This window comes from Megascapheus bottae, chromosome 12 (assembly GCF_031878675.1).
Source record: "Megascapheus bottae isolate mThoBot1 chromosome 12, mThoBot2.hap1, whole genome shotgun sequence".
In the NCBI taxonomy this organism is placed as follows: domain Eukaryota; kingdom Metazoa; phylum Chordata; class Mammalia; order Rodentia; family Geomyidae; genus Megascapheus; species Megascapheus bottae.
In genome coordinates this window covers 15,460,857-15,487,670 of record NC_143520.1, presented here as the reverse complement: position 1 = coordinate 15,487,670, position 26,814 = coordinate 15,460,857, and the positions used below count along the sequence as shown (strand labels likewise).

General features: G+C 35.5%; 1 protein-coding gene across 3 annotated transcripts in view; it reads right to left on the bottom strand.

The window, feature by feature from the left end:
- Nucleotides 1–26,814, bottom strand: part of LOC150056267 (sodium channel protein type 1 subunit alpha) — a 110,775-nt gene that overhangs the window by 35,736 nt on the left and 48,225 nt on the right. For 2 of the 3 annotated variants that reach the window (XM_090342712.1, XM_090342714.1), the window contains exons 1-12: nt 19,738–19,827; nt 17,197–17,325; nt 14,429–14,520; nt 13,212–13,481; nt 10,173–10,236; nt 9,493–9,634; nt 8,714–8,920; nt 6,567–6,851; nt 4,830–5,177; nt 3,464–3,596; nt 1,933–2,171; nt 394–567 (exon numbers count right to left, since the gene is read on the bottom strand). In XM_090342712.1, the coding sequence (XP_090198838.1) occupies nt 394–567; nt 1,933–2,171; nt 3,464–3,596; nt 4,830–5,177; nt 6,567–6,851; nt 8,714–8,920; nt 9,493–9,634; nt 10,173–10,236; nt 13,212–13,481; nt 14,429–14,520; nt 17,197–17,325; nt 19,738–19,817 (2,163 nt within the window). In that variant the 5' untranslated portion in view covers nt 19,818–19,827. Of the gene's footprint in view, nt 1–393; nt 568–1,932; nt 2,172–3,463; nt 3,597–4,829; nt 5,178–6,566; nt 6,852–8,713; nt 8,921–9,492; nt 9,635–10,172; nt 10,237–13,211; nt 13,482–14,428; nt 14,521–17,196; nt 17,326–19,737; nt 19,828–21,902; nt 22,022–26,814 lie in introns of those variants that run through there. The other variant, XM_090342715.1, reaches the window with a different exon arrangement.

Sequence of the window (26,814 nt, the reverse complement as noted above, 5' to 3'; positions counted from 1 at the left end):
AAACAGTAATTTGTCAAGATGTGCAGCATTGAAATCCATTTGTACAACTACTTAAAGATTTTTTAAAGAAAAAAAAGTGTCAAAATGGTAACTGAGTAATATATGACAGTTTATGTGAGTATGGTCTTTGGAATAAAGGCTTTAATCATAAAATGGGAATATGTCTCCTGACCCAACAGGAATGCTTTTGATAATAAAAAGTTACAGAAAAACTAGAAAAGTTAAGAATTTGTGGTAAAATTGTTCGCAAGAACACTTATTGTTAGGGACAACCTCCAGGCCCAGATTTCAAGCCCCAGGAACAACAAAAACAACAACAACAACAAAACCAACAACAATAACAAAAACATTGTTAGAATTTTTTCAACTGTTGTTCTTTTGTTTCATCATTACCAATCGGAAAGAACGGAGAACTGATAATCCTTCCACATTGGCAAGGCCAAGTTCCACCAAGCTAAGGGTCACAATGAAACCATCAAAGATATTCCAGCCTTCTTGGAAATAATAGTAAGGATCCATGGCAATAATTTTCAGGAACATCTCTGCTGTGAAGATCCCAGTGAAGACCTATAAAGACCCCAAAATGACTCTAATTCCATCAGATAATGATAAAGGACATGGCATAAAATTTATTATACTAAAATACTTAAATTATATTTACAATAACAGGTCTAATTAACTTACATTTGTAGAACTACTTTTGCTGATAAAATACATTCATATACATCAATTCCTTATCCACACAGAATCCCATTAATTCAGAGTTGAAAATATTACAGTTTTTTTTTCTGTCAGTCATGGGACTTGAACTGTGGGCCTAGGTGCTGTTCCTGAGCTCTTCAGCTCAAGGCTACTGCCTTACTCCTTGAGTCACAGCGCCATTTCCAATACTATAGTTTTTCCTTCATAGCTGAGGAAAGCAACAATTTAACATGGGTGAAAGAGATCACCCAATATCAAACAAGTAGGAAATGACAAAACCAGAATTTGGGTGCACATATTTTATATTTGCTAGTGTACTTTTCATCACATCAAATTGCCTTTTTTTTGCCAGAATTCCTATAACAAAATAAAATTTTATCCATGAACAGTTTCCTGCATATGAGTTAGCTATTATTCATCTTTGCCTATTGTTATAATATATACATTACTATCATTATTTGTTACATACATGGAAAAATGTATCTACTCCATAGTATAAGTTTTAAAAATGTAAATAATGTATTGATCAGTGCTGTAAATGATCTAACTTTTTATCAGCAAAAATCCTGCACCTCAAATCATGTACTAAAGAAAATGAATCTCACACTTCACAAAGCTCTTTCAGCAAACAAAAGTTAATATTTCTAAGTTGAGATAACTTTCAGACACTTTAATAACATGTTTTAAAGCACATAAAGAAAACAAATAGCAGCCTTTACCCAAAATAAGCTTGAAAATTAAACATGAAATAGACTGTGAGTCTTGGTTATTTCATGATTCAGATAGAGAATTGTTATAGACAAGGGAAGATTACACAGGCACTGGAAGTAGAAAAGCCAAGCACATTTTTGAGTGGCAGCATTATTTCTTGCAATGACACTGACTGACAAAGATAAAAAGAATTAGAATTATATTTTGGCTTTCTATGATGAGGGACTCTGATGCTATTATTTAAAAACTTGTGGCTTAAGATACGATTCTTGAAAAGTTGTAAATTTCACTAGCGATAATTTTAAGTAGTTGCATCTATGTCTACTGGCTGCCTATATGTAATATTCTTTATGATTTTGTATGAGTTTTAATAATCACTGCTTTGGTCAAACATAGCTGGATATAATTTTCATAGAAGTCAAGAGGTAGGAAGGGTGGTTGAAAAGCCCTATATACTATTGCACAGTTTCTCAAACAGAAAATTTGAAGACTAACACATTTACCTTCCAATATGCTTACCAAGTTTCCTACTGTAAGCACATTATTGAAATGATTTGTCATCGGATAGTGCTCCATGGCCATGAAGAGTGTATTTAGAACAATGCAGATGGTGATAGCCAGGTCCACAAATGGATCCATCACAACCAGGTTGACAATATGCTTCACTTTTAACCAATACGGAGAACAGTCCCAGATTAAGAATATATTGGAAAATTTATACCAGCAGGGTGGACATTTCTGCCTAGATTCTTCAAGTTCTAGTTGGAAAAAATACAACAACTTTTAATTATGTGTATTTGGTTATTTGAAGTCGGATAGGGAAGGGAGGAAAACAAGATGAGGGGCAGGGGGAGGGAAATGGGGACCAAGACATGAGAAAGGGTATCAATGTTTGTGAAGTAATGCACCTTCTATCTGGTGAATATAATGTAACGCTTCTATTAATTACAATACAAATATACGGAAAAAGATCAATTATTTCCAGTAGTTGGCATGTCTCTGTTAGCTAATAAGTCAGCCTTGTTCATATGGGGTAGTCGAATGAAGTAGGTAAGAAAAGGGGAATGCAACCAATAATTGAATATCTATTCTACAATCATAAGAAGAGTGATCAAAAGGTGGGTAGGGGAAGATTGGTGAGAATGTTGAAAGCGGTGACATTGATCAAGGCATACTGTATTCATAAATTGTTAAGTGGCAACTGAAGATTAATAATAATAATAATAATAATAATACAAAAAGGAAGCTCAGTGCTAGGGGCTCATGCTTATAATCCTAGCCACTCAGGAGGTTGAGAGATGAATATTGCACTTTGAAGAAAGTCTGTGAGACTCTTATCTCCAGGAAAATACTCAGAAAAAGCTGGAAGTGGCTCTGTGGCTCAAGTAGAAGAGTTCTAGATTTGAGCAAAAGAAGCTTAGGGGTAGCTCCCTTGTCCTGAGTTCAAGTTCCAGGACCAGAAAAAAAAGACACAGATTTTTGCTAGATTCCTCAAAATATTTGTTATTGGATAAACACAAAGTACAGATAGCACAGAAATTATTTTTTCTAATGCTTTGACATGTGACTTAAGACTTGGCCTCTAAATAAATGTCTAGTCTCTCCAGAGGAACATGTTTTGAGGAAATACATTAAGTTACAGTACCTCAGTGATGGCTACACTGTCCACTTCAGATTTTAAAGTTAGGGTGTGGGTGGATGTGATCCAAGAATCATTTTAATTTTTTGTTTTAATTTTAAGAAGATGATTTAATTCTTCCCTCTGGTCTTGGGAGCATTTAAGATGAGTATGAGAAAGAGAGTTCATTGAACTAGTATAAATACCTTATTCTGAATTTTCAATGTTGTCCCACAAATTAAGACAATAGTTAAATATTATTGAGTTTAAACTTTGAAAGCTTTTAGAATATATGAACACGTATAATAATATAGCTCTTTATTTTTCTCACTGAGAATGCAGCTTCTAATGTGTGAATAGAAATACTAGTTTCACACAAGGCAATTTAACTTTCATCAGAGTACTAGAATGGAAATGGAATTTGTTACAAACCTTCGACTGTGTTTGTGAGGATGCTGGCTATACTCATTGCTCTTTGCCTCTGGGAAGGATCTTCTAGAAAGTCCATGGAAACATGGAAAGAACTGGACCTTCTCTTTCTCATTTCAGTTTCAGTAGTTGTTCCCTGTATAGAGAATGAGAACTCAGTAAATGATGAACTTGATTCATATGATCAGCAACCAATGGAATGGTGACATGGTAAATTGCATGAAACACATGCATCATGCACTTCTGTATTTAATTGGTGATGGCAGATGTTGCTGACTTATTGTATCATTAACCTGGAATGTCCAAACAGGTAACCATTCAGTCACACAGAAAAAAATCATATTTAAATGCTCTGATATTATAAGATCATAAAATGTGCTAGAATCATGACATTAGCTCTTTTCACCAGCACATTTAAGAGTTATCTTTATTCCTAGTGAACAGTAAAGTCTAACAACCTAAAAAAAAGCCATAAAGTAATGAAGTTATTTGATTTTGTTTTTAGTGGCAATGAAGGAATTTTTAAAGGAAATACCATGGTAATATCTCATTTTGTGGATATAGGACACAGATGGCCATTGATAAGGCAGCCTGTATGTCCATGCTTCACAAACCATGAGTTCTTCCAGGGCAACAAAGCAATAAGTCATCTAATTCTGATTTCATCATGCCTCATCATGCTGATCTATTTCCAGGGGAGTGACCAGTGTAGAAGAGGCAGCATTTGTTTAGAAATTCCCCCGCTGTCTGTGTTTGTGCAGTCACAAACACATGACACGCCTTGGTACATAGATAAACATTTGATCTATTTGTGCTGGCACTTTGTGTTTCTTTGCTTTTGGAAAAAACCTGTATCAGCATTTTTTAGGAAGACAAATACGAGTGCTAGAGTTGTAAGGTAATAATAACAAATCTACTGGCTTTTCAGTGTTTAAAAAATCTAAACTAATGCACAGATGTTTTGGAGAATCTGATGGAAAGATTTATTATACACCCTGCACATTTAAGAAAGTCACTTCTGCTCTTACGCCAGGCCCTCAGAAAGTGTCCTAATATCTAAATTGAGTGTGGGTATATAACAAATCCTCCAGCTATAGGTAATATTTCTAGGCTGTAATTAATCCTTAGCATGTTCGAGAAGTAAGTGCATTCAGGTTTGTGCAGGAGAGTGCAGAAGGCTTTCTGATTGTTAGTTTTTTAAGGATATCACAAGATGCAGGTGCATTCACAGCCTGACCAACCAGAAATCATTCTCAAGAGCTCCATTCTGTAGAAACACTGGCTGGTTGCAGCAATCATGGGCCAGCCATGCCTGAACTATTGAAAACTTCCTTACATTGTCATCAGTAGCTGGCTTATCTATTATCACCTCTGGCAGAAGCTGTCCAACAGGCGATGTAGGAACTGAAGGTCCACCAACCAAGGAGACCACGCCATTGCAGTCCACAGTGCTATGCATTTTCCCATTCGCTGGGAACATGGCCAGCATTCTGGAAGACCTGCTGGTCTGACTCAGGTTACTGTTACGTCGCTCTCCGTGTCGTCGGGGCACAAACAAGGAATCTCTTCTGCTCTCATTATCCTCAAAAGTACTGTGCTCATCGTCAGCAAAATCGTTCTCAGATCCCACGTCCTTTGCTCTCCCTCTAAAGCTGAAAAGGCTCGTCCTGCTGTTTCGCCTTGGAGAAAATAGGGAGCCACGGATGCTCAGCAGAGACTGAAAGTGTGACATAAATAAATGAAAGGCTAAATTGGATAGACAGAGCCCTTAGAAATGTGCCTGCATTTCACACGTGCAAGGATATTTCAGCATTTTAAAACAAAATGTGACACATTTCTTTTGATTAATATTCTAAATTTACTGGTATTTGTTATGAAGAGTGAGATTTCTACCTTTTTTCTTTTCTTTTCTTTCTTTTTGCCAGTCCTGGGCTTAAGCTCAGGGCCTGAGCACTGTCCTTGGACTTTCTCAAGGCTAGAGCTCTACCACTTGAGCCTCAGCACCACTTCCAGCTTTTTTTTTTCTATGTATGTGGTACTGAGGAATCCAACCAGGGTCTTTGTGCATGCGAGGCAAGCACTCACCACTAGTCCAAACTTCCGGCCCAAGTTCTACCTTTTACCATTAAAAAATGGGGAGATAGAGTGCAACCTAAAATAGTGAAAACACTAAAAAAAGTATCTGAAACACCATTGATCAACTTGAAATGGAAACATCCTTGAGTATGGACATGTCAATGTTCAAGACATTTTTTATGGCCACACATCTATATCTATTTTCATTATTTTTTTCTTTGTAAGAAATTTCAACATTTTATGCCAATTATTTTAGTTCACCTTTTGAAATCTTTTTAATTATTAGTGTTTTTGAAACTGGAAGTTCAAATTTCTGAAATACACAATGTTATGCTGTTAGCTCAAATGTATCACTACCAAGACTTCCATGTGCATATATGATGAGTTAGAAAGAATTTAGGAGAAAATTGACATTCAGTCATAAAAAGTTAACCAAAAGGACATTATGGATCAGTTAGTCCCGGATCTCTACTTTTTTTTCTGACAGTCCTGGGGCTTGAACTCAGAGCCTTAGCACTGTCCTTGGACTTTTTCCTCAAGGCTAGCCCTCTACTACTTGAGCCACAGAACCACTTCTGGCTTTTCTCTATATGTGATACCAAGGAATTGAACCGGTCTTTGTGCATACCAGGCAAGAACTCTACCAGTAGGCCAAACTCCTGGCCCACACATCCCTAATTTTTTAAAATTGTATTTATTAAAAGAACTGAGGATCAGAAGGATTGAAAACCATTAGTTACAATATCCAGATGTCAGTATCATAATTAAATTCCAGGTCTCCTGACTTTTAAATCAGTGCTATTTCAATTACATACAGCAGCAAAGTTAGATATTTGGAATCAGATTTTAATATACTTCATTACCCATTTTGTGACATAATTATATTCAACTCTGTAGGCTTGAATTCAAGTCTACTGATTCACATATCATGACAATAGCAGCCAATTTTCTGTTGACTATCTAAAACCATTTCAATTTTTTCCATCTCTAATATTCTCATTTTTTTCCATGCATCAATGGACTCACTTACCTGGTGTGGGGAGGAATATCTCTTTTCATACGTCAGTCGGTTTCCTTCGATGGAGAAGCGAAACCCTTTCCTCCTGATGCTGTCTTCAGATTCAGATTTATGGAATTCATCCTCATCTTTCTCTTCCCCGCCAGACTGCTCTTTCTGTTTCCTTTTCTTCCTTCGATTTCTCCTTTCCTTAGCACTCTTAGAACTCAATTTGGAGGCTTCTGAGGAGCTATCTGAGAGCCTTCCTGCTGCACTGGGCTCTCTGGAATGTTCTGAGGCAGTTGCAGCTGCCGCCTGCTACATAGAAGGGAAAGCAGTTTTAGCATGATACCAGAGAAGTTATTTTTCTTTCACTGGTTCAAAGTAATTCATTAAAATTTCAAGATATATTTTAACTGACAAACTGATCTCACAGAGAAGATGCTCTGCAAATACTTGGGAACTTTTCCTGTTTACCTAATGAAGGTTTTCAGAGCAATTCAACTACTCCCTGATAACTGTGACGTCTGTGTTATCTTTTGATGCACTTTATATCTTAAAGGAGCTACTGGCTATCAACAAAAGATAAACTCATATTATTTTGTGAGATTAATTCTGAAAACTGGCAGTTAATTACCATTTCCCCTTTCTTTGAATTATAAATTAGGACATCCGAGGAAAGCTGCTGTAGTCCTGCTGAAAAATAGGGTGATGATATAATGAAGTGAAGACCTTTCTCAGTACTGTTACTGTATTTTTCATGACCTTCCACATATCACCCTTCCTACCTTTCCAAGACACTCTACACAAGAGAAAACAGCTCTAGTTATTAGATTTCTGCTAAGCAAGACAAGATGACACTACCCCTATCCTTTTTAATGCAGAACTGGTTCTTGCTGGCCATATGACTGGCTGATCACATATTATACTGGTACAAAGATTGTGTGTGTGTGTGTGTGTGTGTGTGTGTGTGTGTGTGTGTGTGTGTGTGCGTGTGTGTATTAGTACTAGGGCCTGAACTAAGAATCTAACACTCTTGGGTAGTTTACTTATTCAAGGCTAGTGTGTTACCATTTCAATCACATTTCCAGCCCAGCTTTTGGCTGCTTATTTGGAGATAAGAGTCTCATTGACTTCTATTGCTCCAGCTGTCTTTGAACAATGCTCCTCAGATCTCAAGTTCCTTGAGTAGATAGGATTATTGGAGTGAACCCTCAATGCCTGGCAATTTGGCACATTCTGATTGTTGTCACTATTTACACCATGCCTTAAACACAAGGCCATTACATGTAAGTTAATATACTTGAAAGTACTTTATATTATAGTAAATACAAAGAGTTTGTGAAGACAGTGACTGAGGGAAGATGGGAATGATAAAAGTCAGACAGATTATAATTGTGTATGAGCAATGACATTCACTATAAAGACAAGTAATCTCAGTTACCTTACCTGATGTACAAAAGGTTAATAACACTCCGATTCATAGACTACTGTATTACTTGATTACTTTCTTATAAAACAACTATATCCAAAGGCAATATATTTTGGTGAAAGAGGAGACTACATAAACAAATGAATGTACTTTATGTAATAACTGTTTTCTCCAACAATTATTATTTTCTTCAGTTTTCCTGTTATGCCAATATACTCATTAAGTAAAATTTTCTAATTAAGGAAAACTCAAAAATCACATTTTCCCTTTTTATTCTGAAAATAGTAAGATGATTAAATTAACATGGGGAAGTTGTATTGTTCTTAAATACAACAATGTCTTCAAATTAAATGGCATAATGAAGCCGAATGAACTTAAATACCCGATCAAAATATTGAAATCCTTATAGCTTCCTTCTTACTTCAAACTTCCTCAGGTATTTTAATCAGTCATAGATCTACAATATTTTTTAGCTTAGAACAATTGCCCAGACACTGGTGGGTCATAACTAGAAAACTAGCTACTCAGGAGGATGAGATCTGAAGACTGGTTCAAAGCCTGTCCAGGCAAGAAAGTCAATGAGACTTATCTCAAGTGAATCACCAAAAGAGCCAGAAGTGGAGCGGTGGCTCAAGTGATAAAGGGCTAGCCTGAGTTCAGGTGGTAGAACAGGCACACATCTAGAAAAGCAAAAACAAAACAAAAGATTAGTGCTTTGAATAGAAGAATATTTGCTTTGATCACTTACCTGTGCTGCTTCTTGCTGCTTTTTAAGCTGTTCAAGCATCTGCTGAAATTCTGCTTCTTTCTGTTCTGCCTCTTCCAAGGTGGCCTGGTTCTGTTCCTCATAGGCCATGGCCACCACAGCCAAAATCAAATTTATAAGGTAGAAGGAGCCCAAGAAAATGACTAGCACAAAAAATATCATGTATGTTTTTCCAGCAGCACGTAATGTCTGGAAAGAATGTCAGAATTCCTGTCAATATTATTTATTTAATGGTGGCTTCACTTTATCTTTCCACTTGCTTATGTGTCTTATACAATGATCATTATGTTACCCATAAACCTTCCTACTCCTTTCACCATTTGTTTTTTAAACCTCAGCTCCTGACTCTCCTTTATCTTAGACATTCCCCTGATCTCAAAGAAGAGAGAGATATTTTTATGGGACCTTTCATAAAAGTTAAAGAAGAGATCTAATTTATTCCTACATCTGGTTAGTTTACATCACCTCCCACCTCAGGGAGAGTACTTGAGGGAGGAAAGAAGGCTGAGGGCAGGTCTTGCCTCCTGATTAGGAGAATCTGTGTTTTAAAAGCATAAGAAAGGAGTTGAGACGAGGAGAAATGGGGAAATACTCTCCTTAGCTTTACTAAGTAGAATAATGAGTGATGATCAGACAGAACTCAAATCTCTAATTCAAGGTTTTCACTCTCTTCTATATTTTGCTGGGGTTGGATTTCATGACTCAATCATGTTCCTGTATATTTTTACTTAAATGCACTGCATATCTCTTCAGGTTCTCACCAGTTGGTAAAGATTTTCCCAGAAGTCTTGAGTCATCAGTCGAAATAGGGATAAAAATGCCCAACTGAAGGTATCAAAGCTTGTGTAACCATAATTAGGGTTTCTGCCAGCTTTTATGCACATGTATCCTTCTGGACATTGCCTGGAAAGAGGAAATAAAAAGTATGACAAAATATTTTGCTTTCTTATTCTGATAAGAAAAAAAACATGCAGTTATGCTCTAGGCTGGATGATTTACCATTTAAAAAGATAGTAGCATGATAACAAATACATTTTCCTGCTTTTAAATGAATAAAATTCACTAACCACTCTGTGTAATTAGCATAGTATCTACTGTCTTGATACATCTCAGGTTCATTTTCCCTAACTGTAAAATACCCAGGGGTGACTAATAGCTTGATTTTATATGTACCTAAAGGACTAAATATTGCAAGTGTAAGCTATAATCCCAGAGATATATTATCTACTGCATAACAAAATTACTCTCTATTAGTAAACTCAATTACAGGAAATTAGGAAATAAAATTAGTTGGTTATTAAGATTCTGCTTCTATAGAAAGAGGAAAAAAAGCATGTATACATGCACACACACAGACACACAGACACAGACACAGACACAGACACAGACACAGACACACACACACACACACACACACACGTATTCACAATTGCTGGCTTACCCTGCATCAGAACTGTTTCCACAGAGTAGTGCATCTAAAAAACCCTCTAGGAAATAATGATATTCTGTTTGAAAAAAGAAAGTCACAGAACAAGCATTTGCATTGTTAAAAAAATAACACTAAAATGAGAAAGCAAGAAGAATTCCTAATTTTAAGTTCACTGAGAAATTTTCAGAACATCAGGTCATGCAGAGACAATCCTGTTCTCTTTCCATATGTCAGATATTACATTAAAGCCAATATTCTTAAGCTTTGGATTCATAATTAGTTTTTAGAAGCATTTAGAGTGCAACCATTATTTGTTTTTTTTAAGCACTCTTTGTTCTGGCTAGGTAAAAAAATATTTGGCCAAATGTGTATTCTGAAAATTTGAATTGAGGTAGAGTCACATTTGAATAGTTAATTGTGGAGTAAAGATTATGGCTGAAAAGTTTATTAAAATTTTTAGTAAAATATGATTTACTCTAAGCATTAATTTTACATGAGTGAAAATAATTACTGTAGGTGTGCATTAGTTTATCTCAAAGCTTCCTGTTGCTAGTGATTTTCTTGTCACTTTTCACATCCAGATGTGTCAGTTCTGTGGAATGTTCCTTGAGTTCTTACCTGCTTTGCATTAGATTGATTAAATTAAGAAACTTCCTCACTATGTTACTTGTTTATATATGTATAATATATATTCACAAAATTATACTTATTACCCTATCATTTATAGAAATGTTATTATTCTTAGAAATAAAGTCACAATCAAACTTGTTTCTATATTATTACTGTTTGGAAACTAGTAGCCTTTCAGTAATGTTTATTGTGTTGAAGAAGTAAACTGATGGCAGAAAAAGAAATACATGAAATTAAATGGTCATCATTGAATTGTTTCAAGAAGAAACACCATGAAATACTATCTTGAAGTTACATACAGAACCAAATAAAAGGAAATACCATTGTTATTTCAGAATATTCTGACCTCTGTAAACTCAGTACAGAAGGTTTTATGTTATTGTTGTTTTACTTTGTTTTGTTTTGGTAGTCCTGGGGCTTGAGCTCAGGACCTGAGTACCAACCCTAGGCTTTTTTTTCCCCCTTCAGGGCTAAAATTCTATCACTTGAGCAATAGCCCAACTGCCAGCCTTTTTGGAAGCATTGGTGATAAGGGTGTCACAGACTTTTCTGCCAGTCTGGCTTCCTTGATCTTCAGTTTTTCTGAGTATTTAGGATTACAGATGTGAGCCACTGATGCACGGAGTTTAACCATTAATCAAAATTTTAAAAAGTAGTGGGACTATGGTGAGTTAACTGACTTAAAACTGTTAAAAGAAACATAACTGGGGGATACCAGGGTCGGGTGTTTGGCCTAGGGGTAGAGTGCTTGCCTAGCATGCAAGCACTATGTACGTGGGGTACCGAGGAATCGAACCTGGGTCTTCGTGCATGCTAGGCAAGCGCTCTACCACTAGGCCAAACTCCTGGCCCCGTACAGTTATAGTGTTTATATTTAATTTTATTAATTTAATTGTCTATCATGGTTCTATGTGCATTTGACCTTAAATAGTCCTTCATATCAAGTATGTTATCACAACAAAATGGTAAGGATTTGTATATTGGCAGTACTGGGGTTTGAACTCACAGATTCATACTTGCTAGCAAGTCACTCTGTCACTTGATCTACTCCGCTAGCCTGTTTATGTTTTATGTATAGACACATGCATGCATACATAATATGTGCACACATGTATATGTGTGCATACTTACGCCTACATATATATACATATATATGTATATATACATATATATGTATATATATATACAGTTTTTAGATAGAGTCTTGTGTGGTATCTGGGATAGCCTGGATTATGAACTTCTAATTTGTGCTCTTTGTGTCACTGAGATGAAAGATGCCATGGTACTTCTGTACCAGAGATGACAGGTATGTACCGCTTTGCTTAGCCAGTGGTCCAGATGGAGTCTTAAAAATCCCCTTTTCTCCCAGGGTTTCCTGGAAGAGATCATGATCCCCTCATCTCCACCTCCTAAGAAGCTAGAATGATGGGTGTGAGATCCTGAGATTGGCTAAAAGTCCATTTTAGATTTTTTTCATGGTGCCTATAAATTCATATATTCTTGCTTTCTTTGTGTATAAGAAAAATAGAGAGTAATCCATTTTACATAGGAGTATAAACTCTAATTATACTCTTGAATTATCTGATATTATGCAAATATTGGTGAACAATAATTTTCAAGTATTGATAGCACTAAACTTAATGATATCACATGATGTGGCTAATGAATGTTTGTTTATTGCTCTGATGGTTTTCAAGGCATTTTTGAGAAAAATCTAGAGATGCACAGGGGTGCAGGTTATTTACTAGACTATGATTTTGTGCATGGAAGAATTACTATTAGTATGTCACACTAAGGTACTTTCTAGATCTATCACTATGCAACAGTGGTCATGTGACTTTTTAAAAATTATTCTATCAACCAGGCACCAGTGGCTCACATTTGTAATCCTAGCTACTCAGGAGGCTGAACTCTGAGGATCATGGTTTGAAAACATCCCAATCAGGAAAGTCTGAGAGACTCTTAACTCCAAATACTAATCAGAAAAGTGGAAGTGGTGCTGCGCCTCAAGTGGTAGGGTGCTAATCTTTAGCACAAAGAAGCTCAGGGACAGCACCACACCAAGGCAATGAGCTCAAGCCCCACCACAACTTATCCCTCAAAATAATCTATCAGTACTTAAAGAAATATCAAATCACACGTAATTTTCTGTGATTTATGCTATTTGTTGCATGTAGGCTGGGAATGAAGCCTTTTCTTTTACTTTTTCCAAAGTAGTACTCATCATTTTAAAATAGTAAAGATGGAAACATCTTTGCTATATGCAAACATCTAGAGTCTAAGTTTTATGTATTTAATATGGTTTGCTTTAAGAACACTCCCTTTATCATTGAATCATGTTTTAGCACTCCCTCTTTTTGAAATATTGAAAATACTGAAAGATACTTGAATGCAAATAATAGACATAACATAAATTCTCACTTGTGTCTTGAATATATGACTTCCAGTCAAACTCTAAGAAAGTTTCATTTACAAGTGTGCCATTGTAATCGACAGTAATGTTTCTCTCTATACTATGTTCCTCCAATGAGGCGTTGGTGGGGGGCCACTGCACACATTTATTCCTCAGGTTGCCCATGAACAGCTGCAGCCCAATGAGAGCGAACACACTGAGACAGAACACAGTGAGGATCATGACATCTGAGAGCTTCTTCACCGACTGGATCAGGGCCCCCACAATGGTCTTCAGGCCTGAAAGAAAGAAGCTTATGACTATGAAGATGCATACAGCTGGAACAGCAAAGTCTAAACTCATTCTCTGGAAAGCATGGGGTTTGTGCATGAGTAGGAGCCATGCTGGTGATGAGTTGAGGGCAGCACTCCCAGGAAAGCTGAATTGCTCATAGAGATGAACTCCGGACATGTGAGGGTAAAGACCGTGAAATGCACAGTCTTTTACAGAGAGAGAAAATGGTGCAGGGGTCATGACCTTCACGAAGTCTGCATGGAGGAAGTATCTTCCATTCTTACTTTCTGCTATCAAAGTGTGCCCACAGTAGTTTTTATAAGAAATTACTCTAATACATGTGTTGAAATGGCTTGAGACATATTTATAATCAAAAAAGTTTTTATTATAGGACTGGAGGTAGGTTGATCTATATTAGTCCACTATGTAGACTTATAGTTATTATTTTATACCTTGCCTTTTGTTAAATAGTGACTTCAATGGTTTATAATGTTTATGCATGGGGCTCCATAGCAGCAAAGAATAAAAAAAATAAAGACAGATACTGATTCAGTTCTTTAGTGAAACTGACACTACAAGGATGGATGTGTGGCTCAAGTAGTAGAGTGCCAGCTTGAGCAAGAAAGCCAGGGAAAAGCATGTGGTCCCTAGTTCAAGCTCAGTGTCAGAATACACACAAGGTGAAGGGGGAAAATAAAGAATCACAAAACTGACATGACAAAATAATAACACTTAAATGTCAATCACACAAATTAACAGCATCTCATGCAAGAAATTGTTAAACTCCAAAGCTGACAAAACTTGTATTTAGATAGTCATGATTCTTTCCTTTGAAGCACTGTAATTCATGATTTTCTACATTTTTAGAAAACATTTCTGTGACCTTCAGAAAAATTATTGAGGCTGAAAAAAATCATCATCAGTCAGCCTTGGTGTTTAACCAAGGTCTCACCTGGAATGACTGAAATAGTTTTCAGTGCTCGGAGAACTCTGAACGTTCTCAATGCTGAGACATTGCCCAGGTCCACAAACTCTGTCACATATCTGTAATGGGGCATTCACACACAAACACAATAATAAGATACAAGGAAACAATTGTAGGTGCAAGGAATGTATGCCTTTCATTACTCATTTCTTACCTGCAGTTACAAAAATACTTTTCAAAACTCTCCAAACTGAAACTTGAACCACTGCCAAGGCTTACATACTCTGTAAGCAAATATCAGTTCTTCAGAGATGTGCTGGGTTCATATTACATTTTTGGCTCTTTTCTAAAGATCTACTTGGTAGCACTACATGGTACATATTGTAATTGGCAAATTAGAAATCAGAACTTTCACTGTGGCTTTATTGTTATAATTTAACTTCACCAACTAAATGTGAACATTTAAGAGTGTATATTTTTATTGCTACTTGTGAAGGCAGTGTAGTCCCCATTATGTGTAATTTACAAATAAGAGAGAAAGTTAGCTCTGTGTGTGGTTTTAATTTCAGTTGGAGATGGGAGCCAATGAATTTGCCCAACAGAAATTTAGACATAATAAAATATATTTCCTTGGGTCTTTTATGTATGAGTTAAAATTTCCTAGAATAACTTTTTTAAAAAAAGGAAATTAAGAGCAACATTTTGTGTGGTCCCATACTGTTTCTACTATTAATTTTTATTGTTCTTGAGTAACAGAAACTTCTATATAGCACTAGCCACACAGGAGGCGGAGATTTGAGTGTCATAGTTCAAAGCCAGCCTAAGCAGGAAAGTCTGTGGGGCTCTTTTCTCCAATTAGCCACCAGAAAACTGGAAGTGGAGCTTTGGTTCAAAGTGGTCAGGGACAGCACTTAAGAGTTGGGTTCAAGCCTTATGATCACCAAAAAAAAAAAATCTGTCTATCTATCTATCTATCTATCTATCTATCTATCTATCTATCTATCTATCTATCTGTTTCCATTTAAGAAAACCTTTTATGACTACACTATATCTTGATTATTGTCACTTCCTTCAACATTCTCACCCATCTCTACTCTACCCACCTCATACCTAACTCTCCTTAATGAGAGATGGTGAGAGAGTGTAGTGAGGGATTGGCTTTTCCCAACAGAATCTGGAACAAAGACCATACTGGCACTTCTTGCAGCTCCAAATCTTTTAGAGCTGCTTCTTCTCTTCCCCGCCACCTCTCACTTGTATGAGGCAAAGGATTCTCTGGAAGGAAGTATGGAAGCAAGTGTGCTGGCCCAGTGCCTCTGTATTTTGCTTTGAATCTATTTCTGAATGGCTTCCCATCATTGTTTGGACTTCTTTATTAGGCAACATGACCACTAGGGGTCTGGGGTGGGAGAAAGAAGTATGGGGTCACAACAATTGTGCACATTATTGACTATGTATGGAGAAGAGATAGGAATATTTTGTCCATGTTGTGGACAAAGCAAGGGATGAAGACAATGACAGAGTAAAAGAAAAAGAAGAGAAAGAAAGTAAAGGGGTAAGAGGGGAAATAGAAGCAGAGTATGTCTGCTTTTGTGGCTGCAAAATCAGTTTGCTGATAAAATAATAATGTACTAAATTGGCAATGTATCGACCATCTGGGTTTTTTTTCCTTGTCAGCTTGATTTTGCAGAGCTTTTCTCATGCTAGTAGATATGTATTTTCTATTACTCAACCAGACTAAAGAAACTTTGGAGATTGCGTAGTTTGGTAAGGTTATTACTGATTTGGCAAACCAGGAGTATATTTGTGGCTACAATTTTTTTTTATTGTCAGGGTAATGTATAGAGGGGTTATGGTTACATTTGCCAGATAGTAGATGCATTACTTCTCACACATTGATACCCCATGACACTTCATGGTTCTTGTCCCCATTTCCTTACCCCACCCCTTCCCAATCATCTTGTTTTCTCCCCTTCCCTTTCCTATTGCAAATAAACAAATAAACATATATACAAATATACCAGGTAACAAAGTCAGATACGATAACAATAGGAGATTAACCAAACAGCAACAAAAGAGAAGAGAAATAACATAGTACATTAAGAACAACAATCAAATAATATAAGCTATTGTTTCCTTATCATAGAGATCCTTTCATTTTGTCTCATCCTATATGACCTTATGTATCTAGATTTTTCCAAGTCTTTCCATTTCCTTACAAATGGGGCAATGTCGTTCCTTCTGACAGCAGCATAGAATTCCATTGTGTATAAGTACCACATCTTCTTGATCCAATCATCTACTGAGGGACATCTGGGTTGGTTCCATATCTTTGCTATGGTAAATAGTGCTGCAATAAATGTCATTGTGCTAGTAGCTTTAGTATATCCTTGTTTCTGGACATTTGGGTAAATGCCAAGTAGTGGAATTGCTGGGTCATAGGGGAGCTCTGTGGCTAAAATTTTTAAAGTCATTTTTCACAGACACATCGTGAATATGATTATATTTTCACATTAGTGTGCACGTATGTATGTATATGTGTTGAAAGAGTGACCTATGTGAAATTTACTGACAGATGTGCAGTGTAGGTGAAATTTGTAGTCTCAACCACTGAAAAGCCTTGTCACATTGAAATTCCCTAAGATACCAATGGTGGTAAGTCGAAGTCCAGTGCTAAAATGCATGAACCATGGCAATGCATTGTATTAACAAAGCAAGCCTATTCTTTAAAACCATTAGCAATAATAGGAAGCTTAAGTATGTTGCATTTTGATATTTCAAAATAAGACACTTACGCAAATGTAATGACAGTGAAATCAAGCCAGTTCCATGGATCTCGAAGGAAAGTAAAATCTTCCAAGCAGAAGCCCCTTGCAATAATTTTTATAAGGGATTCAAAAGTATATATACCTGTGAAGGTGTACCTAGAAACAAGTACCCCAAGAAGAATGAATAAAAAATCAGTTTTCTTTCAGTGTATCAATTTCCTGTTTTCTCCCAGTATAATAAAGTCTATGTTAAGCAGATAATGTTTTATTATCACAGAAACAAAACATAGCTCAAAATTAAAATCTGACTCCCTTCTATGTAAAGGGTTGTTTCTACAATGTTATGAATGGTTTGAGACGCATACAATCTGTAAGGGTCAATGCAACTTCTGTGGGAAATGACCTAGAAAGAAGAGATATAGGCAACACATTCTGCAATTTTACATAATCATTCTATGATTTTCCTTGAGAAGGCAAAAAAGTATTCTCAGTTTCAACTATTTTTTAAATACAAGAAGACATTGATATATTAATAAGCATTACATTTAATAAGTTAAATAAGCTAACTTATTGAAAAAGTACTTCATTAAAATCAAAGTAGATAATCCTAGAGATGTAAAAAGTAGAGTTTTAAAACTTCAAAAGTTTTTTTTCATTTTTTTTTTGCTCCAATCTGGAAGCGTCAGAGGGAGAGGCTTCTGGCAACAACACACAGAAGATACAAAATCACAGGGATTGCACCTTAAGTGAACTGAGCAAGTACATCCAGAGGCACAATAAATACTCACAAATTGACTTTAGTTCTGAAACTTCTCTCAAAAATAGAGCCCATTAATATCATCAGTAATATTTTCAGTTTCTAAAAATGCCACTCAAGCCTTCATTTCTGTTAAGATAGCCTTCAATCTCCTGAAGTTTTAAGTTTCATAATACTGAAATTTTTAATCTCTAGAATATGTATATGTATATGCATATGTATATGTGTATTTGTTGGTCATGGGGTTTGAATTCCGGGCCTTAGCATTGTCTCTGAGCTTTTCAGCTCAAAGCTACTGCCCTACCCCTAGAGCCACAGCGCCATTTCCAGTTTTGTAGTTGTTAATTGGAGATAAGAATTTCACGGACTTTAGTGCCCTGGCTGGCTTTGAACCGTGATCCTCAGATCTCATCCTCCTAATTAGCAAGGATTATAGGCATGAGCCACCATGCCAGGAATTCTAAAATATGTTTTTATTATCTTTACTTGTGCAAAAGAATAGCCACTCAACAAAGCACTTTATGAATACAAAGTATCTTACCAATATCACCCTTTCATCGTTCTCTCCCCTCTCTCCACCCCCTCTACCTTCTATTTTTTTTTTTAAATTTTAGGATATGAACACCAACGCATTCTCTTCTTCCTCTTTTCATTTGTCTACCACCGCACCTCCCTTGACGGCACTTACCATTTACAAGCACTCATTTCCTGGTGTTAATTTTCTTATACTGTGAGCCTTTTATGGAATTGTGTCTTTTCATGTTTCGCCATATTCAGGTAATACACTTGTGTATACTTGCACAGCACTCTGAATATAAACACCTTATATATTTATGAATTAATTCCAGTTTCCATATTCTGGACCAGATTTACTTCACTTAATATGATTTTTTTTCCCTAGGTCCTTCCATTTCTTTGCAAATAATGTATCATTATTCTTTCTAGTGGACAAGTAAAAGTCCATTGTGAATGTATGCCACATTTCTTGATCTAATTGTCTATGGAAAGACATCTAGATAGATAATTTTTTGTGTGTCTGTGTGCGCGCACGCGCGCGCGTGCACATACATGCACATGCATACCAATACAAGTGCTTAAACTCAAGGCTTGAGTATGACCCCTCATTTTACGCAAGGCTAGAGCTCTACCACATGCTGTAGCTCTATTTCTGGCTTTTTGATAGTTAACTGAAGAGAAGAATCCCACAAACTTTTCACCTGGGCTGACTTTTTACCACATTCCTCAGATCTCAACCTCCTCCATAGCTACGATTACAGGTATGAGCTACCTCGTATTTGTTCAAACAACGTTTTGGATGATCACATTTGAAACCAAGCCTAACACGCAGTATAAGTACCTGACAAGAATGAAAACTTTTGAGATTCCACCTTATTTTTTCACGGAGTTTAGAACTTGCTTATTTTTTTTCTTAATTCTTATCTCATTGAATCAATCTGGATGTAGCTGGAACCAAATTCCATTATATTGGCTTTAATATTGGATCCAATCTATACTACTTAAATCATATTTTCTTTGGCCACTCTAGACCCTAAAAGAAAAGGGGTGAACACCCAGGAATGATGGATTTCTGTCACAACTAGGGGAAGTTGAAAGGTGATTGATATTAGAGCCAACACCAGCAAACCTGAGGGCCAGTATTTCTTGTTGTTCCACTGTTCTATCTGCAAATAGCTTTATGAAATATGTCCATCAAGATATTTTAATTATGTATTTAGACATAATTTCAAAATAATATGTACATGTATGACATTTATATATATTTAAATATTTAAAATATGAGTTATACTTACTCTACATTCTTTGTCCAATCTGGAGGGTTACTCATCGTCATAAACACACAATTTGTCAAAATGGTGCACATAATTAACATGCTGAATAATGTAGGTTATAGTTAAGGAACACACAAAAGAAAATCCAAATATTATATTATATAAAACTCACATTGAAACATCTGAACTTAGCCAAGACAAGTAGTCTAATTGTCTTAAATTTCACTTTCTTCAGCTGTAAAAATTCTGGGTAATAATGTCACTATCATGGAATAGTTGTTTTGATTAAATAAGATAGAGTATGCAAAGATATTGTATCAATATAAAATGTTTTGTTTTCAACTAATACTAAACCAGTATTGTTACTTCCTGGAAAAGTAACTTCCCTGAAAGACCGTGTATCTGCCACCTGGTGCTATGAAGTTTTTGATCAAGAAGTATTAGTTTAACAAATTTAGGCAACTGGCAAGTGGTTGAGGAAGAGCTCATATCTACAATAATGAAATGTCTTCACCACATTATCCAACATAATTGAATGCATGAAAAGAGTTCATACACCACTACAACATGCTGCTGTATGAGGATGCGCTATTTTGACTGAATATATACAAGCACAGAGATGTTGTGAATAATTTTGAGGGTTAAGCAGAAACATAATAGGAATATTATTAAAATTTAACTTCATTATGTTCTCTGCCATTCTTATCTATTTATGTCTCCACATATATTTATAATGGAGCTAATAAATACACTACATCTTGTTGGTGTGTAGATTAAGTTAGTAAGTATAAAATTATTTGGATAAGTGCTTTGAATATAAGAAAATATATTCTAAGTGGTAACTTGAAGATAAGAAGACAGAATCATATTTCAGAAAGTTTCTTTTAAAAGCCAACTAGCCATGATTGGAAGAGGGTGGGGAAGGGAAACGGGGACAAAAACATGAGAAGGGGTATCAATGTGCGAGACGTAATTCTGAAAAACAAGTTTCTGCCTTCCAGTTTTGTAATATCCCTTTTACTAGAGTTTACTTCTCAAACAAAAATTTTCCATTCAGTGAAAAAAGAAAATTTCTACAAATTGACCACATGGTGGCACTAGGAATACAAACTAAGGAAAACTTAAAAGCAAAATCCCTGATCATGATTCATGTTTCAAATCTTTGAATTACAAAAAAAATCTCCACACCTTAGGAAAATCTTATAAGTGGCATAAAATAGAATAGGCTTTAAGATTTTTTTGTATTGGGTATTGACCCAGCATTTTACATTCTAATGTTTAGTTTTTTTTTATTTATTTATTTACCTTTACTTCAGTACTGGAAATACAACTCTAGGCTTTGTATGGGCATTTTAGCAAGTTCAGCATTTTGAATTTTAGAATTGAAACAAGTAGAACTGAAAACAAGTAGTATCAGTTTATATAATTCATAATAAATTTTCTGTATTTATTACTACCACAAACCATAAAATCACAATTAGTTCTACTGATAAATATGAATTTATGAGTATAATTGGAAAGGCCTTTTTTAGCAACAGGATTCACATGACAAATCCCCTTATTCCTTTTGGGAATATAAGTCTAATTTAAATTCTAGGGTATTTACTAAGCAATCAATTTTTCAGGGTAAAGTCAAAATTCAGTGACATACATTTTAAATTCAGCTAATATTTTCACATTTCTTTTACAAAAATCACTGGAAATGTTTTTTAAAAGATAGTTCAGTGCTGACTGAAGTCTTTTGACAGTCTTCTAGGGAAAAATAGCTTCCAAGATTACTTTAAGGTGATATTAAAATGTTTTATAGCATACTTATGGCTAACCTAGATTTTGAAAGTCTCTTTGATATTTTATCATTATTCACTGAAAATTCTACACATCTTTGTATAAAAATACTAATGATAATTATACCAATAAATTTGTAAGAGCCACAAGCATTTTTTGAGAAATATACTCCTATATATATACATGTATAGAAACACGAACATATGTAATAAGCATGTTTTAAGTCTCCATGACAGCTATGTGATCAATAAACTTTAAGAGTAAGGTGTGTATGTCAAAAGAGGTAAACAACAAGAATAATGAAAACAACAGAGTCTAAACTTTTCTCAATTTTGTTCTTAGCTAATGAACACTTATAGATTATATGGAAATTGATAATATTGATCACTTAAAAAGGATATGAATGTACCAAAATCTTAATAGCTATTTTCCTAAGAGGATTGAAGGGAGTTAAAATGTACAGGGCAGAGGTGGCACTGAAGCGGAAGATGGCCTTCCCTTTATTCAATACTATAAAAGTCTGCAAGATAGGAACACAACAGAGAAGCATAAACCATTTAAGCTCTGCTATTTACTTTGTGAGTGTTATAATGAATAATTTCAATGTTACCTAAGAAACCAGGATAGAAACAACTTTCCAGGTAAACCATGCAGAAAACCCAGTGATACTACTTTCTTCTTAGATGATACTTACCTGTGATTTTGTTGTACGTTAGGCATTTTGCCTAAAAGGTTTAAAATGTCTGAATGAAATGAACATTGTAAATAAGTGCATATTTCATTTCCATTCTATTTACAATGATTTTAGCTTTCCTAAGTTAAATCATTTGCACATTATTGTTGACTGATTTTGAAATCAGTCAACAGCTCTGGGGCTACTTTTGAAATCATTCTTTTACCATCTGTGCTTATAAAATAAACATTATCACTTTATTGATAAGAGAAAATAAAAGCAATCACTATCAAACTCACTCTTGCATTAGATGGGCATAATCCAATAATTGATTTCTGAAGGCTGAGTTCTCTGGAGAGTATCTTTGGACCGGGAGTGCTCAATTCTTTGTTGGGATTTTGCTGTTAGTGGACACATTGAGTTCTAACCGCATGTGGTTGTCATCACTCATGTGCTTTCTTTCCATGGAGGAGAAGCTCAAGGATCCATGGATGTGAATGGAATTCTATTCTAAAAAGTGCACTTAATTGATAGCACTCAGCAGGGGGATGGCAACAAATTAAAACTTATTCTATAATACTGTACCAAGGATTAGGTTTGTTCTTAAGAAATTTATTCATACTCATGATCAAAGGTCCCAGAAAATGCTTTTCTCTGTGAAACAGAGTAAGGAAGGTAAAGTTTAAGGTCTTAATTTTTGTTGTGGGGGGTTGAGGTGGGGTGAGAATCTACAATGCAGGGCATCACACTCAACTAGGACCTATACCCCCAGTCCAGCTTTTCCTTGGATTCATTCAGTGTTTCTGTCCCTAAATGACATTGTGAAATCAACAGAAAAAGTGGACAGACACACTTGTGCAATGTAAATGCTTTTGCTTTAGGGAATTCAAGCATTCGAGGAAATAGGAAGAGCAAAAATGAGCCATCTTAGAACTGAATACAGTTCACTTCTCTACCCTACACTACTTGTACCTCTTGCTCCCAGAAAACCGGATGACAATATTGGAAACTAGAATACCAAATGCAAACTCCTCAACTAAAATTCTCTTTGTTTCAAATAATATTGTAAGCCGATTTTGAGGTGGATCTAGCAATGCAGCCTATATGGTCTGCCTGCATTATAGATTGGAGGGAAAGAGTACACGTCCTTGGTAATTAATTGTCTAATGATTTAAAAACCAACATTTAGAAAGCTTAGTACATTTATCTTGTATTAAGAGAGAGGAATCTGGAATAGAATGTCTTGTTCAGACAAGAAGATCAGCAAAAGGCAGCTCTCTTGCATTCTACCAGTGAGGCTGTGGAGTTTACATTTACATGATTCAGTTACTTCACTCAAGAAAGGGAACAAATGGACTCAGCTGACAAAAGGATTATAACTGTAACTCAATGAGTCAGAATTTGATACCTTATATTTGTGCTGTTAAAAATGTAAATTAACAGAAAATTCTATAACAGCAGAGCTGTGAATCTGTTTTTGTCAGCTGGTGATTAGTTTTTAAAAGAAATTATGTACAATTTTTCCCAAATTATCAATGATTATGTATACATGAATGAAGTTCTTTCCCTGTACCTAACTGTAAAGTCAATACAAAAATCATTACACCATTCTAGCAGGGATTACTATTTATGAAACTGTACTTGTGACAACCTAGCCATCTTTTCCCATCCCTGGGCTTTTTGATAAAATATAATTGGTTTAGAGGCATTATCAAGGAAGAACATTGAATAAGCTACAGTTTTCATATATGTGTGTGTAAATATAGCATCTATTTTAATCTAGATCCCATGACCCTTAAGATACAGAGTTTAAAAATAAGCTCTATGTTTCATTAAAAAATTTGTCAGAGGATGACTTCTGATTTACTTTTGTACCTGCCCTAGAGCTAAGCTTAGAGATAGAGGTAAGAAGTACCCTAGGAAAGTGAGGTATGCTGATGCATAAAAATTCATACTTTCTATTGTTTGTATTTATTTTTTAGATTCAAAGTTTAAAATACAGGTAACTTGAACTAGTGTATTTGATGTTTTTCAAAAAGGAAAAAAAGATTTTGAAAGGTAATCTGTTTGAGATTTAAATATACTTTCTTACAAGGTAGAAAGTGAATATGTATTTTTCATGTTTCCCAAAGTCTATGTAATTCCCTGAGCACTAAGGCTTGAACTTGAAACTAAGCAAGTGTTGTGCTCCTGTGCTATATTTCAATCCTATGTAACTTTTAATGAGACATAATTCAGAATTAATGGCAATTAAAATTGCATTAGTATATATCACTTTGAAAATGGCATCAGTTCTTCATGAGGTTAGTATATAAGCACATTTCCTTGATACAGTGTTAGGAGTTAGGAAGGAAATTGGGCTCTAGTTTCTGCCTAGAGGTGGGCTCCCCATTTCTCATGTCTAAGCACCTGGCTTGGAGAAAGACTGCCGCAGGGAGGAGCAGAATGAAAGCCACACTCAAGTGGAGAGACATTTAAAACTTTTCAATATGAAGTATAAATATAGAAGGGCAAAAGATTCCTATTAGTTCACATCACTGGAGACATTCCTCACTTTGAGTCAAAGCTATGGATTCTAATTCTTTTTTTTCCTAGTGAGAACCCTTTAAATAGTCTCACCTTTTTGCTCATCTGTTATGTCTTGGATTTTTTTAAATAAAGTTTTCCCTCCTATTTTGGCTACAGAGAGAATGGAAAGTTTTCACAGATTCACCACTTGACTCTGAGGTGATCATGTGATATTTAATATTGTTCTTTTCCAGTCTCACTCAGTTTTTCAATTTAGACTAGAGATAATCCAGAGAACAATTCACCTGACTTGCTTATCTGTGACCCATGACACATCAATATTCATCCTTCATCAAGTTGATTGTATGGATTTTAAATCATGAACTACAAAGTAAAATGTGCATAGAATAAGGAGAGGGGCCCATTTTTTTTCCATGCAAGTCACTGGTACAGATCTGACAGTCTAAGGAAAACCCTCAAAGTGGGTAATTTGTGTGTGTGTGTGTGTGTGTGTGTGTGTGTGTGTGTGTGTGTGTTATCTCATGACTTACAAATCTTGTAAAAAAAATTAAAGTCTGTGGTAGTATTCCAGACAAACAAGAGTATGGGCTTACCTCTTTACAAGTCTTATAGTTTTCAAGATTTTTGTAAAATTGCCATCTTTGACTTTATCTGGGTGGAATAGGTTGGGAAATAAGCAGGTGAAGAGAAAAACCTTGTGGAAGGAACTTTCTAGACTCTCACTACCCAGTGCTTTGGATGATTTGACATTTACTTGAACCCAACCAAATCAAGCAACATCCACAAGTAAAATCATTAACACAGAGGCATTAACTCTGGGCCTGGGTGCTGTCCCTGAGCTCTTCAGCTCAAGGCTTTAGAGCTAAAATATTGTTAACACTATATCACAAGTACATATAAACATGATGTGGTATTATATAGTTAGATAATTTGTATTTAACTCAAGAGGACCATCTAGAGTTCTAATTTCATTACAAAGATGAGAACAGTGGACAAATATTTCTCATTAATTTCCCCCATCTCAGTGGGGAGGGCTAGCATAATAATATTACGACTGTCTCAGACATAAGATGAAATAGTGTCTGTCTATGTCCTTAGTGATTTCAAACTATCAAATGAATATAAGAATTAACATCTTTAAAATGTATCTGTATATTTAATAGACACAGTGAAGAACATTTCTATATCTCAAAGCAGTGCTAGTTTTCGTTTTGGAATTTTCAGGTTCAAGACTTTCCCCCACACTTTGTATCACCAAAATGGTTTTAGATTTTTCCCATCTGAAAATTGACCATTATTAGATTCCCTTTGTAGCCATCATTCCTCACTTACATGTCATCTTATATGCTGTTTCTTTTCCCTGCAGATTTATGTTGCTCCCTTTGAGTCCTCACGAATGTAAATGACAATTCATGACAGAAGCACAACATTCAGGGTTCCTGAGTTGATTCTCTTTGGGAAAAAGTAACTTAGAGCTGTGTCAGAATCTGATGGGAAAGGAAAACTTGATCAACTTTTAGAAGTTGATCCAGACTACAAAGTTTCTAAGATTTTAAGATGGGCTGAGACTGTAGGGTAAGAGGAATAATGAGTGGGGAGGAAGAAGTCTCAGAAGTCACCTTCATTGACCTTGATAAATGTGACAGCTTGGTTGGTAACAGGTTTTCTTGAGGAGTTGATGATATGCAAAAATCATTATAGATGGCCCTTATGACAACTTAGGAAATCATAAGCATTTCAATATTATCTGTTTTTAGATGACCTATTAAATTTATTTTATAAGAAAAACTTCATACATCTCGATCATTAAAAACAAAATAAAAAAGAACAACCTGCCATCCTAATGCAACAACTGAAAAATTCCTGTAGCAGTGGCAGACCACATTTGATTTTGAAGCTTCTCACACAAGATTTTTCATGCAGCTCCAAAATGGGGATTTTACATATTTTTTGGACAACTGGTAGATTAAATTTTAAAAACTTGTCCAGAGGCAACCAAGGACAAAGTACAGTTTTAAGGGAATACATTTCCATATTCCATAATTAACAAACATCTATTTTCATTCCAGATTTAAAATATCTCATTCTATTTCCAGTAATCTGCCACATTG